The sequence below is a fragment of the Myiozetetes cayanensis genome, unplaced genomic scaffold, assembly GCF_022539395.1.
Source record: "Myiozetetes cayanensis isolate MyiCay16 unplaced genomic scaffold, myiCay2020 scf10, whole genome shotgun sequence".
NCBI lineage: Eukaryota > Metazoa > Chordata > Aves > Passeriformes > Tyrannidae > Myiozetetes > Myiozetetes cayanensis.
In genome coordinates, this window is record NW_026086605.1 from 8473006 (window position 1) to 8490454 (window position 17449).

General features: G+C 40.4%; 1 protein-coding gene across 1 annotated transcript; it reads right to left on the reverse strand.

Annotated features, from left to right (window-relative positions):
* Positions 1-209: 209 nt before the first annotated feature.
* On the reverse strand, positions 210-15047 carry PLEKHS1 (pleckstrin homology domain containing S1). Its single transcript, XM_050340885.1, has 13 exons — positions 14999-15047; positions 13781-13872; positions 13569-13675; positions 12130-12264; positions 10761-10836; positions 9960-10067; positions 9199-9294; positions 5593-5706; positions 4461-4576; positions 2956-3165; positions 2618-2719; positions 1067-1202; positions 210-278 (listed from the first exon to the last, which is right to left on the reverse strand). The coding sequence occupies exons 1-13, from the start codon at positions 15027-15029 to the stop codon at positions 210-212; spliced, it is 1392 nt and encodes a 463-aa protein (XP_050196842.1). The 5' UTR covers positions 15030-15047.
* Between the last annotated feature and the right edge of the window lie 2402 nt (positions 15048-17449).

The following is a 17449-nucleotide window of genomic DNA, read 5'->3' on the forward strand; positions in this document are numbered from 1 at the left end:
AACCCAAAGGTGCTCCAGACACATTCCTTTCTCTAACCAGCTCTTTTTCCTGTGATCTCTTGAATGTATTTGTGTGATTGTAACATAAGAGTGGCATAACACGAAAGGAGGCCCCACTGAATCACTACACAACACTCTATTTACCAGCCTGCCCTCCAGCATGACAGTAAGTACCTTTGGTACTTACTTAATCACTGAGGTCTTTTTTTTCAGGAACATGAGCAGCCTTTAGCATGGAAGGTATCTGAATGTGGAATCCTACACACAGTAAGTTTCACCTTAAAAAAGAAAAAATAAGGGATGTTTCTGTAGCTTGTTTAATCAGATCAACATTTGTGCATCTGTGTAGCTGACTTGTATTTTAACTAGTGGAATAGATATTTCCTAGCAAGAGAGATGAGTATTTTTTTCCTTGCTGAGATTGGCTTTTTTTTTCCTTATATGGCAACAGCATCTGATAACCTCAACCTTCTCAGCAAAATTCAAATATGAACGTGTTCAGGTCTGGGTCATGAACCTGCATACTGAAACAGGAGTCCACCTGTCAGAAACACATGTAGTGGTAGATCACAGTGGAGTTAAGGAACCTCTTGGAAATCTCCCACTTCATTCAAAAAACACGATATCATACAAGGAGATGCATAGCACTTGATAAGCAATAGGAGGTAGGAGTCTAAGGCTCTGCCCTCAACACCCAAAACCACTATAAGCAACTATACATCCACTGGAGGCAATTGTTTATTTCCCAAAGTGTGCAATTCCTAGGCCTTGGCTAAAAAGTACTGTGTAACTCTTATTTATGGTTGCCCAGTAGAATCTCTTGGGTTTGCTCAAACTCTTCTAGAACATGTCCTCCAACACCAGTGTGCTGACTTGCATTCCCAAGAATAAGAGATGCCACATCAGAATGATGCTGAGGAGCTGTTTGGTACTGAAGTTATTCATGCCAAACTTAAACCAAAGTAAACTGGTTTGAACAGAGCCTCTTGAAATACAAAAATGAAGTTGCTGTCTCGTTTGGCTTGATACATTTGACTATCATCACCTTCAGGTTAGTCAAACATACCTCCTTTCTTGTGGACCTGCTGATGAAGAAGTAAGCCTCTTCCACACCCTGGGGTTGCAGATCATTCACAGCCACTACATGATCTCCGTGGTTAAACAAACATCCCAGTCTGTGGGGACCAGTCCAGTGTGAAATGCTGTGGTATGTGGAGGGCAGCAAGAAAGGAAACATTCAGGATATCCAGTCACTGCTCACAGATGGCAATAGCTGAACAGGATTGCATTTATGGTACTGCCCTCTGGAAATAACATGCAGGTGGAATGACTTTGCAACTTTTTGATCTGGTTCTAGCTGAAACTGAGCTGCTTCATCCATCCAAAGGGCATCCTCCTGAAAGAGCACTTGACACTGACATTGCAGCATGTTAACAAGGGAGACTGGTCCTAGCAAGGTCACCAAAGCTGGGGATTCCAGTCCAAAAGCAGAGGCCCAGACTTGCTGTAGATGTTACAGCCTGATGTTTGACTGATATGATTTCTGGAGTCATCACAAGAGAATAAAATTAAAACTATTATTGTCTGCTTTAGCTATGGTATAACTGCAAGGATCAGAGATCCACTGCTGTCCAGATGGGACCCTTATGGAAACTCCAGTATCTCTTGCCTGCTGGTTTCTGACAGGCTGTCCTTGATGACAAGCTATTTAGGATTAGCTGACCTGACAGTCAGACATGGTGCTCTGTTCCCTTCCAGAACAAGCTCCTAGCTCTTTAAACATGAATTTCCACTCAGAAGGCTCTGTAGATTTAAATGTAAGTTCAGTTATTGAGGTTATTTCCAGACACTTTTGCAATGGTATTTTTTTCTTTTCGCTGACAGTGACTGAAATGAAGTGACTTGCTATGCACACAGTACACTTGACTGGTGTGAATATGAGAGCAGCAGCAAAAGAAGCCTTCTCAGTGCTGTGTGTCAGTGAAAGATGAACAGGAAGGACAGGAATATGCACTGAGCATTTTCTCTACTCCATCCTCTTTATCCTAGTCACTGATAGAGAAAATCTAGGGAGAGCATTAATTTTCAGTGAGCCTACTAAGAGGATGCACATGCTCTAGCCCATAACATTTCTGCCTAGCCCTCTTTCCTAGCACTGAACCACTGCTGGGATTATTTCAGAGATAATTCTGTGCTCACATCCAACTCGAGTCAGCTTGAGGCCGTCTTTACCCTACCTCAACTATATCCCCTCACTTTATCTCTGAGACACAGCATCATTGTGGTTCAAAGGTAAAACTAACTAGCAGTAATGAAGTGATTTCCCACCAGCATTAGAAGAACAGCTTTTGTGGTGGGACTTCATCACTAATTATTACACAGCAAGATAAGGGGTCTTGATTCCGTAGCACCCTCTTCAACAGCAGGTGAAATAGAAACTCAGGTACAGGATGAGTCAGAGAGAGCAGAAAGGAATCACTCAAGTACCATCATGCACTAACCTTGCCCTGTTCTGCAGTGCCAGACCTGTAAATGGATGTCTATACTTGTACACTTCTGTACCTGACTGTCACTTATTCAGATCTGACAGGCACTGTCACAAGACATTCAGACTCACCATATCCGTCCTGCTGCTTCAGTAAGCTTTAGGTAACTGTTAATATCAGCCAGGGGTACAAAGATGTCCAGCTTCTGCAGTTGGGTCTCATCTGTAACTTGACTGTGAGAGAAGACATCAGAGACCATAGAATTATAAAATATCTCAAGTGGGACCCATAAGGATTATTGAGTTCAACTCCCTACTCCTTGCAGACTACATAAAATTAAATGATATGACTAAGAGCATCATCCAGATGCCTCTTGAATGCTGACAGGCTTCACACTCTCTACCAGCACCTCAGCTGAAACCCATGAACACGTCTGTGTTCTCCGCAACAAAATGGAGAAGACACTTACCTGAGCAGTATAGACAACTGAACCACTGAAAGTGGTAATGAATTCTGCCTTCTCTGCAGGGTTGGCTGCAGGCTGGTGCTGCTTTCTGTGAATTTCATGTCTCTGTTTGCTTCCAAGTCTCTTGGATGTGCACTGCTGTCCTGGTATTTGGGAGGAGATGGGAGCCCATCACGTCTGCACATGAGCTGGCACCTCTCATCCAGCAGCTTACTGAAGAGAAATGATGGTAAAAAATTAAGTGGTTTGACCATTCCAGGCACTCCTGTGGTGTTTGAAGCTGGATCAAACAGCCATCAGTAAAGCAAAGAATAACAAGTTCTTGTAGAATATCCAGTGGACAAAATTAAAGCAAAGTAAAATAAACAGTCCTTCTAAAAATGGACCATAAATCTCAAAATAAACCTTGCCAGTATGCAAAAGCTCTTTATTAAGCCCGAAAACATCCCAGCTAACAGCATGACTTGACAAAGAAACTGAGTACAGATTGTTATCCTTGGCCATAGTGGGTTCTGCAGGGATGTAAAGCCGTGCCCTGGGAGATACAATAACTCAGACATGCTTGAACTCATTTTAGCTTTATTTGATGAGGCTTATAATGCCTGGAGCTGACTTCACACCATTCCCCAAACAAGACTGGGGATAGTAGCAAAAGCTGTTCTTGGTATATTTTAACTCAGATAACATAATTTTGTAGTAATTCCCTCCAGGGGCTCCCAAAGACACAGATGAACTTGAATAAATCTATTGGAATAAACTGGTTAGTGGGTCTGCATTTCCAATTTCCTCCCAGTATGTGGCATAAGACCTGACTGTCTTTAGATGGCAGGCCATAGCCAACAGCTACTGACCAGTCCCTGGCTCAGGAGGTGTGGCCTTACTGTGCAGGCACACTTCTCTTTGGTATTCAGTGCTGTTTTGTGGAGGTTGTAAAGTTTCCTTGTGACACTAAAACTGTGACACAAAATTCAGGTCTTCTTTAGTGATGTGCCAAACACTGTAGTTTCAAAATACACAGCATCAAATCCCTTCTTTCAATGGGCTAATGTGAGGAAGGAGATGAACGAACTCACATAACTTCTTAATGGAAAAGTAAGGAGCTAATGCCCCATCTACCTTTCTCTTTTAACCACTAGATAATGCTGCCTGCTTGGAGAGTACCTGTCTTGAAAGGATGTTGGAACTTGGCTGCAGTGTCTCAGTAAAGTGGTGGACTGTTGTGTCAGGAAAACTTAGAAAAAGTATGAGTCAACAAAGAGTGCTGCATCCTACAGTGAGAGCCTGTCTAACTGCATGAGTCTGTAATGGGAGCTTAAATTTCACGTTGATGAGTTTGAATCTGACTCCAGTACTCCTCTGAGTTCTGAACTATCTGAACCAAGACCAAACAAGGACTCATTCAAACAAGATGCAGCCTCTAGACCTTGTTATCTAAATGCCACAGATGTCAGCTCTATCTGTCCTACAGTGTCACTTAATTTGCAAACCTTAATGAAGTTGTTACTTACAGTGATTTCATTGACATATAAATGTTCTCCTTTACTGGGTTGTTTTGCACTGGTTTCTCTTGCACAGGGACATCAGTTCCAGCTGTAAGGTCAGGCTTTGATACTTCAGCAGCGCACTGTCAGAAACATGTAACAGTATAAGATGTTAATATCATTGCTCTGCCTACGGAAAAAAAAATCTTAATTTCCGTATTTTGTTTAGTGCTCATGCTGTTTAAACACATTGGTTAATATAGATTGGCTTTCCCCAAATAAGTCAGTTACCAGAAACTGGGAGCTAGAAAGGTATTTGAAAGTTACAAGTTAATGCTGTTATTATTAACACTGTCAAACTGGAATATAACCAGCTATATTCTAAAGTACTACACACACACCCCACAAAAAAAAAAAAAAAAAAAAAAGTGGCATTTTAATCTAAACAGGCTGAAAAAAGATACTTTTACTTTGGGGGTGCTTAACTTAGAGCACTTAGGTTACACAACAAAATCATATTAGTAATGTTTTTCAGTCAGATGTACAGTCTTGGGAGAGACTCTGTGACTTCTGCAGAAAACTGATCACTTAGCATCTCCTGACCATTAAGTTAATGGGAAACCTAGAGGAATTAGCCTCCCAAATTAGGTGTCAAAATTTGTTTAAAATTACCAGAACGATTTCTCCTGCTGCCTTGTTTCACAGTGAAATGTAGATACCAAAATGTACCACAGTGTTTTTTTAAAGTACCGCTTCATTTTATGCAGCTTACTGATGCTTCGACAGAATTACATTTTAAAATACATAAAACTAATGTACTGTTACATTCTCTAAATGAAGTTTTCACTTTCAGAAAAAAACTCCACCCTGTTATACAATAGTCAAAAGCTATTTACAACGAAACAATCAATTTGGGGACTTTCAACAAAATCAGCAATGTTTTTGTCAAAATGCCACTTTCTACCAGAAAGATCCTTTGAATGAGTCTAGTGTATTTTTTCTTGTATAAATGAAAGCTCTATTACCTACTGCTTTATCTATGTATTCCTTTTGCAAGGTACAAGGGATTCCTCCTATCAGTTCCTCTTTGGCTCATTAAATGTCTCCTGTGTCCTCAGAGCTGTTAACAAACCAGCAGAACTCACAACTGATAAACTACCTGTGCTAAAATATTGCTGGGAGTTTGGTAATAATCTTCTTCATCCTTGTTGATGTTTTCATCTGTATCTGATGGCAGCAGATTTTCCTCACTTCTTCCCAGAATTTTATCCTGCTAAAAGAATGGTTTTGTATTTAACAGGATCAGTCGTACAGAATAACATGTATTTTTCCATTTACATGGAGAAGTACTAGAATCAGCACATATTCACAGAAAACATGGGAAGAATGTTTCTCCTTGAAGTAAGATATGCTCAGAGACAGCCTGTTTTAGAAACAAGGTTTCTATATTTGTGCTCCTTCCTGTATTTTTGAAATTCAATGCACACAGGCAAAACTGGTCACTGATATCAGTACTTCTCAGAGATGGATTTGTGGTAACCAGGCAGTTGCAACTGATTGCAAGATCACAGCCTGTAATTTTGTTTAAAAATGAAGTGGGTTAAACACTTCACGTATAAATCTGGATGAATTTAGGGTCACTTGTATGGAAAAGATTTTCTATTTGCAATTCAGTTCTCAAGTCCTTACACTAGGAAAAAAAATCTGTAGGAAATCTAGGAGTGGATTGGGACATACTTGTCCTTTGTAAGCAGCTTTCAACTGCTATCAAGTAAAGAATGAATCTGGGATTTCTCTGACTAATGAGAAATCTATTATCTCATACTTCTCTAAGAACAAGAAGATACCCAAAAGACTGGAGATCTGACACTGAACCCTTTGTATCCTGAGTGATATTCTGTCTTCATAAATAGCTGAAACATTAAGTTTGAGGCAATTTGGTAAGTCAAGGTGAAGTTAGTCCCTCCATCAAGTTTACCATTCTAAGTCACAAAGATAAATTTTTTATTTTTATGTCTCCTTGTTGACTTCACTACAGTGAAGAGTATGGTAATTAGTATTTAGCTGCCTCCCAATGCAATTCTCTATGCCATGTTTGTGATGCAACTGTTTTTTATCTCTACACTTACATCTGTGGTTTCCATGGTGATCATTTTAATAATTGCTAAATATGCCATGAATATATTACTGTTTTCAAGGAAAAGTAAATTAAACTAATTACTTTCTTACATGTAAAGAGAAGAAACTGGCATTGAATATAAATTAAGGATGATTAATGTATTTTTTCCTTGTTGGTAGGAATGACATTAAAAGCAACTCAGGCAGTAGGAGTCAGAACAAACCTGCAGATGGTCCTTCAAGAAGTGCAGAACAAAACCACAGCAGAAACAAGACTGGCTCTGTGGTCATGATCTGAAGTCGTGAATGAGTTTCCTAGTGTCTTTTTAGGGGCTTTGGATCAATCAAACAAGTAAACATTTGGGGAGAAGGAGAAGAGAAAATGATGTTATTAAGTCTTGAGATTCTCCAGTTCCTAAGAAATCTCAAGGAGCAGACAGCACTCATCACCTTTCCAAACCGAGCTTTCAGCCACTGACAATGGCTATCTTTTGCCAACTGCGTAGTGTTTCTCCTTGGCACCATCACAGATTATAGGGACAATGGGAAGGAGAAGGATACACTGCAGCAGTCCTGTGCTTCCCTAAAGCAGCTTGTCAACATCTCTGTTCCTCCAGGTGTCTTACCAGCAGGGAAGTGCAGTCAGCCTCAGTGTACAGTTTTTCTCAACTGAACAGCTAGACAAATCCTTTAAATGTCTATTGAACCATAGTATGGATTTATGTTAGAGAGACAGTAGACTGTGGAGAAAATTGGCTGTAGCACAGGTTGGAAATGATACCTGGAGAACAACTGAGTAATTGTTACAAGCTCCTTAGGGAAAGTTATGTATTGCCCTTAGACAGAGGAACCTCTCTTTCAAAAAATCAGGTGTGTGTAACAGATCCCCACAAGGGTGCCTAGGTACAGGGTGATGTAAGTCAGGGCTCTTTATTTTGATGTATTTTAGATATTGAAAGCTGCGTATCAAAATAGCTGATGACGAATTGCTGAGTCAGATGTGGTTTGTTAGCTTCAAAGTGTGGGTTGGAAAGCAGCCAGGTCCCCAGACCTCTCCAGGGTCCCTGCCAGCATGACTAGACTCACTGATGTGGAGAGGCCCATTTGCATGAGTAACAACTACTGAACAAAGTTCTCAAGATCTGGGCCTGCATGAGGGAACCACTGATAAAAAGCAAAACTCATCAGATGTTTGGAATGGGAAGTCATTCTTCTAAAAGGAAGTAAATACAAGGGATTAATCAGGAAGTCAGTTGTCTAGATGTCACTGAGCAGAGAATAGGTCTGGAGATGTTAGCAGATGCTAAACTTATGAGGCAAGTGAAATATTTTTATCAAATGAGCAAACATTTTTGTTTCTTGTTCTCTATACAACAAGGTTATTTATTTTCACACATGCCAAAACAGAAATATGAGCTTCCTGCTATTCCCTCTGTGTGGGCTAGAAAGGTAAAATCCAAATTCCTTCTTTTAACCCTCATGGTCAGTCTGTCTTACTCAGAACAGCTGCAAGTAATACATGCTCTCTGAGGCATCGTAAGTATGAGAAGAATTAATGAATAAGACAGAAAAGGCATGCATAAGAAAGAGACACAAGAGACCCTTGGTATGCTCCTGGAGCAGAACTAGTTAAAATCAGACCAAGGGTTAACTCAATGCATTTCAGAGCTCAGAATCACAATTGACTTCCTGCAGCTTTATAAAGTACTGTGCATCATCTAAGCTATGCTGACTGCCATGGCATGCCAATGTAGTTTCAGCTATTTTCACTTCTTTGCACTATATTTAGCTGTATTATCTCATACATATTGCTGTCAGCCTATATACAAGGATGGTGATTGCAGCGTGATTTACCACCCTGTTAGCTATGGTAACAGAACAGAGTCTTTGCCCTGTATCTCAGCTACTCCAGATCATAGTCCAGTGCATAAACTGTCAATAAAGATGGGTTTAAACTGCAAACTGGTGTGATAAGTCTTGGTTGTGCCTTCTGTCCTCTTGACTCTGCTGCAAAGGCAGTAATAACACAGCAGAGGAAAACTGCTGCAGGCGCTTGTTCAGGGAACACAGGTCAGAACATTTAGCCAATAATGCATGATAACATTCATATTTTATCTTTCCAAATCATTCCCGCCAAATATGGAAGTGAAATTACTTGAAGTCATATTTATGCTGACAGAAGGTCAGTTCTGAGGTGTGCCTCAATTTAGCAAGCCCTTGTTTTCTAGTTCAGTGACATTGACTCAGTTGCTACTGGCAAAGGCTGAAGAAATAAACCATTTAGGAACAACTGTGGCACAGCTGAGAAATGTGATGGGAGAGTCAAATCCTCCATCAGTGCAACTTCTGAGTTTTCTTCATCAAGTTTGTGAGAGCTGCCATAAGTTGCAGTTGCTGCACAGAAACTCTGAGGATCTGCCTCCAAAAACAAACAGGGTATTTCAAGCAAGTTCTTAGAAGATTGTTTTCAGTGCTAAACAAGAAAAGAGACTAAATATCTGGGCAACTTTCATAGTGAAAACCAACTTAATGTGCTGGGAAAGCAGATGGATAATCTAAAGCCACAGACACCCAGGAGAGATAAAAGCCAATAGTCACTTCTGCAGACTGAACAAGGCAAGAACTGTTTGGTTTTTTTTCTGCTCACCAGGCATGGAAACACTCCTCTTGGTGAGTCACACTGAGCCTGATGAGGGCCAGGATCTGAATAAGGCCTGTTCTTGTCTTCTGAGCAACCATTCTCCTGAATAGCAAAGAAAAAAGTTGATTCCTCATAAAGACACAGTGGAGGTGCTTCACCCACATTCATCTTCCTCTAACCAGGCCATTTACACACAGCTTTGTGACTACAGAAACCCAAAAATTCCTTGGCTGTTACCAGGGGATGGGGACTGCAATTGCTGGGGGACAGCAGCAGTACTTTCCTTCCTTTCTATTTTAATACTGAGGGGAAAATCTGTAAGGCACAGAGGAACTGGACCTGAACTCCCCTCTAAGCCTGGAATGAGAGAGACAAAGAAAAGCACAATTACAAAACAGGAGGCGTGTGGCTAGAAGCTGCCAAGACAATCATCACATGCCATGACAAGGTATGTCAAAGCAAATCTTTAGAGGCTTACTTCACACCCAGGAATCTTTGCCAGTCAGTTTAGACAACGAATGAGTATAATTTCTTATTGCCTTTACTTGCATACAGATATTACTCAAAAATATTTCCTTTATGGGGACCCTCTGATGTTATCACCCAGGTCCTACTCAGGAACCCCCACCAGAGAGCAGAACAGACCACCCAGGTATTCATTGCAGAAGATCTGAAGAACTTTTGATGTTAAAAAGCAACTATACAAATGAAATTTCACAATCATCCCTAGGCACAGACTTATTATTAAGGATGGCTAATCTGTTTACCTTCTGGCAGCTTTGCCTTTCCGTGAAACTGGTCATATCTACGGAATTTAAGAACAGTGGCAAAGAGGAGGGCCGGCTTCTGACTTCTGGATTTGGAAGATCCTTGTTCTAGAAATAAGGCAACAGCAGCCTAAGAAAACAGGCACCTGATGGGTGTGGTCTACAACGCACCAATACATTCCACTAGCAGGCATTTTACTTCTAAGGGCTCGGAGAGGTTGTCTACATTGTATTTTTCAGGGAGACAGAAATTTGCCCTTCCAGCACTTTGAGCTGACTGGAAGCTGCAGGGCTGTAAGTAGCTTTGTACCGAGTCTGAACTGATAGGCCTGGCTGGCTGAAAAGGTTCAGAAACTTGGGCCTGAGCTTGAACCAACAAGGGTTCCAGCACGTTCATAACACTGGCTGACTAGATGTGGTTTGGTTTGTAAAAACATGTAAAACATGTAAATATAACAAAAATACACATGGTAATGATAACACACAAGTTTTCATTCTGATGCATTAAAGGTGTGGTTCATTGAAGTGTAATATCAATCATCTCCTAATTTCCATAGGGCTTACTCTTCAGAGGGATTCCTTCAACGTAAAATCAATCCCAGTGCAGACAGACTGTGCAATGCCTACTTAATGCACAAAAGCCAGGGTACAGGATTTATATGAAAAATGAATTTCTGAATAATGAAGGCCAGAGCCAAGTTGCAGGGCAAAGATCAGGAAAATTCCTTCGCAGTTTTCTAATGAAAATAGAAATATCCTTTTTTTTTTTTTTTTCTAAAATCAAGTACAGTAAAATGTCACCTGAGGGCAGCATCCACCTTGTTTGTCCGCCCTGCAGACTGAAGATATCAGAGTCACCCAGTCCTCCGTTTCCTGCCTGTAGGTTGGAACATAAGAAATGAAAACTTACTGACAGGCAACACACAAGGAAAATCCATTTGTCTCCACACTTCTTCCTGTGGGGCTAAAAATAACTGCACCTTTCTTTTAAGAGAGACTGCTCAGGTGGTCATAGCCAGATGGCAAAGTTTGACCTCAGAGAGGTGCAGCCCAAGGCTGGGAACTAAAAGTTTTGCAAGAGGGCTGTCAAGAGACATGGAGAGGTGGGATGGTGCCTCCTGCTTTCTTTACTGTGTGTGAGGCTGCTCTGCTGTGTCTTGCCACAAAGAGGGCTAACAAGGCTTGGGAATGCTTTTGGGCAAGGAGGATGAGAAACATGCCATGGAAGGACCCCTGGAGCCCTGTTTCATGCTTGCAGTGTATTTAGTTGGATTAATTCTGGAATGCTTCCCACTGAGCATGGGGTGTGAGAGCAGAGCCTTGGGGGAAGGCGTTGGGTGGCACGCTCAAGTAGCACTCAGGTATGTGTTTTTCTTCTGTGCTTATCAGAATTTCACACATCAGCTGCTCTTCTGCATAAAGGCAAAAAAAACAACCCCTGACACACTCGTGACTGGGAAACTGAAGAGGAGAAGCTGAGAACCAGCAGCACGGGAGCAGTGTGACAAACATCCTCCCTCGCCTAACTGAGCTTTGGCTCATCACCTCGACAGAAGCAGTTTCTGCCCCTGCTGAGAACTGAACTGCAGCCTGGGAAAGCAGGGAACATGCCACCCTGCTGCAAAAAGTACTTCTGGGATGTGTTTTCCCTCGGGAGAACTTTTGCCTTCAATCTGCTTGCCTTGATTAATAACCTACTTTTCAGGCAATATTATTTCCTGTGATTTATCTATAAGGAGCAGAAGCTTTTCCAAGTCCCAGGAGATGCTGGGTGAGAAGACAAAGGTCTCTATGCTCTTTCTTACCTTTAACTGGTACAGTTTGAAATGGCACTGCCACACTGATGTACCCCCACTGCCATCCCCACTCCCAGCCCTGTGTTCCCACTACTGTCACATGCTGGATGTAACAGTGCGGCTGCGGGGAAGGTTTAGCTCACCTGTCTGAACCAGCAAAGAATGAAGTCAGCCACAGTGGGAGGGGGGAAATTACACAGAAAAGAGCTGTTTTCTATTGGATCAAACAGCTGAATCATTTCATCCCAGAGCTGTGCCATCCACAGCTGAGATACAGGAAGGGAAGGGAGTGGCTGTGCCTCGGGGTAGCAGCTTACTGTTCCATTGGCTTAACTGTAATGTCATATTGCATCTGCACATCTTGCAATGCCTACCTGCTGTTCCCAATGAGGTAGTAACATCTGTTCCCAGTACTGATGGACATCACCTGCTCAGGAAGGCATTTAAACATCTTCCTCACTGTTTCCATAATTTCAAAATTTCTTATGCCAACTTCAATACTTATGATTCTGTTAAGATAAGCATATGAAGAATCCTATATAGATATACATACATATGTACAAATACACACACACACATCTATGTGTGTACATGCATATTTTACTGTGAGCACAGCACAGTATGATATCTGCATGAGAAAAGATAAACATCTTTCCACAGAAAAAAATCTCAAGAAAATAAGCACAAGTATTCAAAACAGATGACCCTTTCAATGAAGAAAACTTCCAAGCAAAAAAAAAAAAAAAAATCCTCATTTATGGAAAAACAGGCTGTTGGTCTAACATGAAACCTTGAAAAAGAATGATAGTAAGAAAAATTTCATGAGGAAGTTTTTTAACCACTATAAAACAATACATTTGATTTGAAACTAATTGTATATTAATAGTGTTTTAATGGAGGGGAAAAGGAACAGAAGTACTCTTAATGGATACTTGAAGCATTACTTCCATTAACTTCCAAGATGTTAATAAAAATAATAACAGCAATAATGATGGTAATAATGTAACCACATACCACCGAGCAAGCTGCAATATTTTTGAAAGCTTCACAAAGTAAATCCATTTAATGGAAGAAGCACAACAGCAGTGTGGTTCAGTGACCTCCATGCTAAACAATTCCAGGAACCTAGGGTATTGAAGTCCAGGTCTGATGGGTAAAATCTTTACATTTTCTGTTTCCCTTCCAAGGATCTCACACCACCTGTGACATGGTAAAGGGTGCTAGGACAAAGCCAGTGACACCCAGTCTTGCTGCAGCAGGCACTGTGCTGGGAGGAATGAAATGACCAACCCAAACGAGCCAAGCAGAGCGATTTCTTGGTAGAGTAAGAGGCAGTGGGGCACCAGCACCAGCCCAAAGGGCCAAGTGAAAGTCAGGAGACCTCTGCACAACCTGCAAAGCACCTTTGTGAAGCTGTAAGTAGGGAAAGGCTGTGTGACACAGGTAAGAGGGGCATAGCCAATCCTTATTCACATGTGAATGAATGCATAGCACTGTCCTCACAGGAAATAAAATATCTTCTGCTACAGGAATGCAGCCTTTGGGGTCACGGAGCCAAGATGTCTGGTTTGCAGATTGCCATGATCCTTCACATAAATGCATTAAATTTTAATAAAGCAATTGAGGATTTTTACTCCTACACACTGTAAGCTGCACCCAAAGCCTACAAAAGCCCACAGGACTCTTTTCTGGGCTTTAGCAAGATTTGAATCAGGAACCTAAGTCAGGAAAAAGTGTCTGTACAATCAGTGGCCATTGAAGAGCATTGATACATGACTTAAAATGAAAAAGGTGACGCATTTGAGTTACATACTGATCAACAGCTATGGAGCCTTTCACATGCTGGCCTTTTAGATACTTCAGTATATAATTCCCCTTGCTGGATTTGGACAGGACGAAAAGACGCCTTTTCCAGGAATTCTGCCAAAGAGAAAGTAATTTGTCTCTCGTTAAAATTCAGGATAGCAGATATAACAGCTGCTTGTTGAAGGATTGCTGAAATATGACTAATCTGTGCTGGTATACCTGTGAGCTGAAAAGTTGAAGAGGTGGTGACTTGATGAGGAACCCGTGCTTGCAGACTTCACCTTCAGGGCAAAATGTATTTTGAATTCTCCCTAATCAAAAAGAAATGAACAGCACCATTACTTAATTTGTTGCCAATTAATCTCTTACAAAGACCTGCTTGAACCGGAAATTGTTGATGAGGGCTGGGTTTCTGTGCTTAAATAGTCATAAACCATATTACAATTAGAGAAGAGAAACACAAATCAAGGCTATAAAATACAGGGCCAGGACCTGTTTCCCTGTTATTAATTTTATGGCTACAACTGACCCAAACTGTAAGCAAATGATAGTGAAAATGTAGAGGGCTCAGAAAACATCATGAGCCTCTGTCTTCTTTCAGTGGTCTTATTTAACTTTTGGAGTCTGGTCTTATTTAGCTTTATAATTAGCGATCTGAAAGGCAGTAAACACACTCCTAATGCAGTTCATAGATGGTATTCAGTCAGCTAAGGATAGATCATCAGCTAAAACCTTGTGGGGACAATACTTAAATGTATTTGTTCGTGATCCTTCATACTTTGTGACCAGCAATAGTTTAAGATTCACATTTTTTAATCACTGGTGGATTTCTGATCAGAATGCACTTGAACACAACAAAAGCAGTGGCAATCTCATTCGGTTTTTTAACTTGTAAACCATGTACGGTATGTTAAGACTTTTTTAAGAAACCAGTGCCTGAAAGGAACACAGGCAACCTCAGTTTGGATCTTCTAGTAAAGAACAGTAGACAATATACATAACTTTTGGGAAATTTAACATGAACGAACTTTGTGGTCATAAGCGGAAGCAAGGCTTCATCACCAGTGCCTTGGACATACTGACTGTACCTTCCAGTTCTTAGTTAATTTTTAAGGATTTTAACAGTTTTAACAAATGTAAGTTCAATGTCTTTTCTTGTCAAGGACAAGAAAAATTCTGCTATAAAGGGAAATACTGTAGGTAGGACAGTTCCTTTAAGGAAGGAAGTAGAGGGGCAGAATGATCACACAGTGTAAGTCTAGATGAGATCTCAAAATTTCTTAGTATGCTATTTCCCTCTGTTTTTCACCTACTGTTTGCCACAAAATCCTTGAGACAGCTGGAGGGCAAAGAGAATGGTATCATACACTGATAAGAATGGATTGAAACCTAATTCAACTTTACTACTGACAATACTTAGTAAACGAAATTTTGTACCTGCAGAATTTCTTTTATTTGTAGCAGCCATCCTGATGATTTCTTCCACCCAGATAGTAAAAAGAACAAAAATACTGAAGCTAATTCCTTTCACTTTGCTTGCTGTTGAGCCGTATTTCACTGCACACAGAGTTGCTGCTGAGAAAATAGCAAATATCTTGCAAGTGTTAATTTTCATACTGATGATCTAATAAAATAAATATAGGAAGATATCTAATAAGCCATATGTATAATTATAACAGTTATTACACAAAATATTTTGCTATAGATTAAATTATACATGATACGCCAAAATATATTTATTATAATGCAATAATAAAATTACAAACAATAAATATACATTTATATAGGTCAAAGAGATCATTTGCCTAGAAATGGTGAGACCTGCCACCTGAACTTCATTTTTGCCCTTTCTTTTGCACTAGACACAACACCTGTAACCTAGGAATACTGCATCCACATATGATTCTGACACTGCTTTGCCAGTGAAGGATTGCAAGTGCTGTTCTCCAGTTCTTGCTGAGCTCCCTGGCTGGACTGAGAGATTTAAGTGCTTTCCTTTGCTTCTGTTTCTTCAGTGATTTACCCCATGGTGCCAAAAGTAAACATGGTACTGTCAGGACTGGTGCTCAGAAATGGGGTGGGTTACACACAGAATTTTACCTCTGACACATAACTAAAGCTATAGACTTCCACACCTCCTGTTCCTGGCTGCAAATGAGAATGGCCCTCTGAAAACTTAGGTCCATTGGAGGTCTCAGCAGAACATTTCTGCCTGTACTTTTGGAGGTTTTTTTTTAGGGAAACTTAAGCAATTTTTGCATTTCTGGGAGAAAGATTTATTGTACAAAGGCTCTGATAAACTGTTATAAAAATTTACTTCTGGGGTTTTTATCTAATGCCAAAAAAAACCCCACCCCAAAAACCAAAAAACCACCACCACCACCACCAACAAAAAAACCCAACCCAAACCAAACCAAACCACACACACAAAAACCTCAAAAAAGCAATTTCCAAAACTAAAAATGACTACACACAAAGTCAGTTTGCTGGTACCAATAGTAGAGGCACACGCCTGGGGTTGCAATGAAAAACAATGTATTATTCTGTTCAATGTGACTGACAGAGTCACCTCGACTGGAAAATGATGCAACCATTACAAAACAGTGTTCCAAGAACCTATGACAGGATAAAAGTCTCCTCTGGATGTCAGTAGAAGTCAAGATTTGCAGGTGGGAAGACAAACACCCATGAGGTTACAGTTGTGCTGTCTCCCTCTGCATTTCTGGGGGAAAAGTTTTTAACTGCTACATTTAATCGTCTTTTCAACAGAAAGGAACATTTTAAATAGGTTATATCTAATTCAAAATAGATAATGCCAATTCCACGATTATACACCCTCAGATTTTTGTATGCCTGGCATTAAGAGATTTGATTGCTTCAAACCTTTTGAAATGCAATGAGACACTTCAGTCAAAACACGCAAATAAAACACTTTACATTTTTAAGATGTAAGCTATTATAAAACTTCAAAAATATGATACCGAGATCAGGTAAACAACCAATGTTAATACTTACAGGCAAAATGACTTCATGGTGAAGGTTTTAGGGAAATACACCTTTAAGTATATCCAGATTCCCTGTATCACCTCCTGCAGCAAAACATGGTTTGTCCTTGCCCTGCATTGTGACTGCCTTCTTATAGTCCATGTAGAAATACAAACATCCTGAAATATGACCCACAAGGAAATGCCTATTTCTGCCTGGGAAGCAAATTAGACTGTTCTGGAGAGGGGAAAACCAGAAGATTATTATTCACTTAGAAGCAATGAAAAATACAAACATTTGAGGCAGTGATAAATGTCTCCTATAGAGAAAAAACCCTGCAGACAGCTTGTTTCTGTTGGTACAGCTTTCTGAACAGTCCCTTCGTTTCCCCTCAGCTGTGTCTAAAGTATAATATCCACCTATGACTGGAAGATAAAGTAACAATTAAGAACTCTGAAAAATCATAAAAGCACCATCAAGTGTAGCCAACTTCGATTTAAAGAATGGCATTTTCTCAATCATACAATAGTGAAGCAAGATTTCCTATGCTGCCTGTATCATGGCAATCTATTTCATTGTAGTGTCAGTGTAAGTTTTGGTTATAATAAACCAATTTTTGCGGAATCTCTCCAGAAACACTCAGCATATCATTAATGACAGTGGTTTTATAGAGTAAAACATTTGGCTAATCCTGCAGATGTAAAGGGAATTGTTCTTAGATAGAAAATAGTCCTAAATTTGATCAGGAAAAAAAGCTAAAATGCCCTACAGCTTTTAAGTTAGTATTCAGCTTCCTGGCCTCCTGGAGTGAAAGAGCCATTCTGGATGGGTTCCTTCAGGTTCTTGGGCTGGCACAGCCCTCAGCATGTAAACATCTCCAGTCAGAGGTGATGTCTGTCAGTA

Excerpts from the sequence above, each read along its gene's own strand:
- PLEKHS1 (XM_050340885.1), bottom strand. The coding sequence starts at position 15,029 with ATGGCTGCTACAAATAAAAGAAATTCTGCAG. Across the intron at positions 13,873-14,998 it reads AAATAAAAGAAATTCTGCAG|GGAGAATTCAAAATACATTT; the intron begins GTACAAAATTTC and ends CTTTTTGATTAG. Across the intron at positions 2,720-2,955 it reads CAGTTGTCTATACTGCTCAG|TCAAGTTACAGATGAGACCC; the intron begins GTAAGTGTCTTC and ends CTTCTCTCACAG.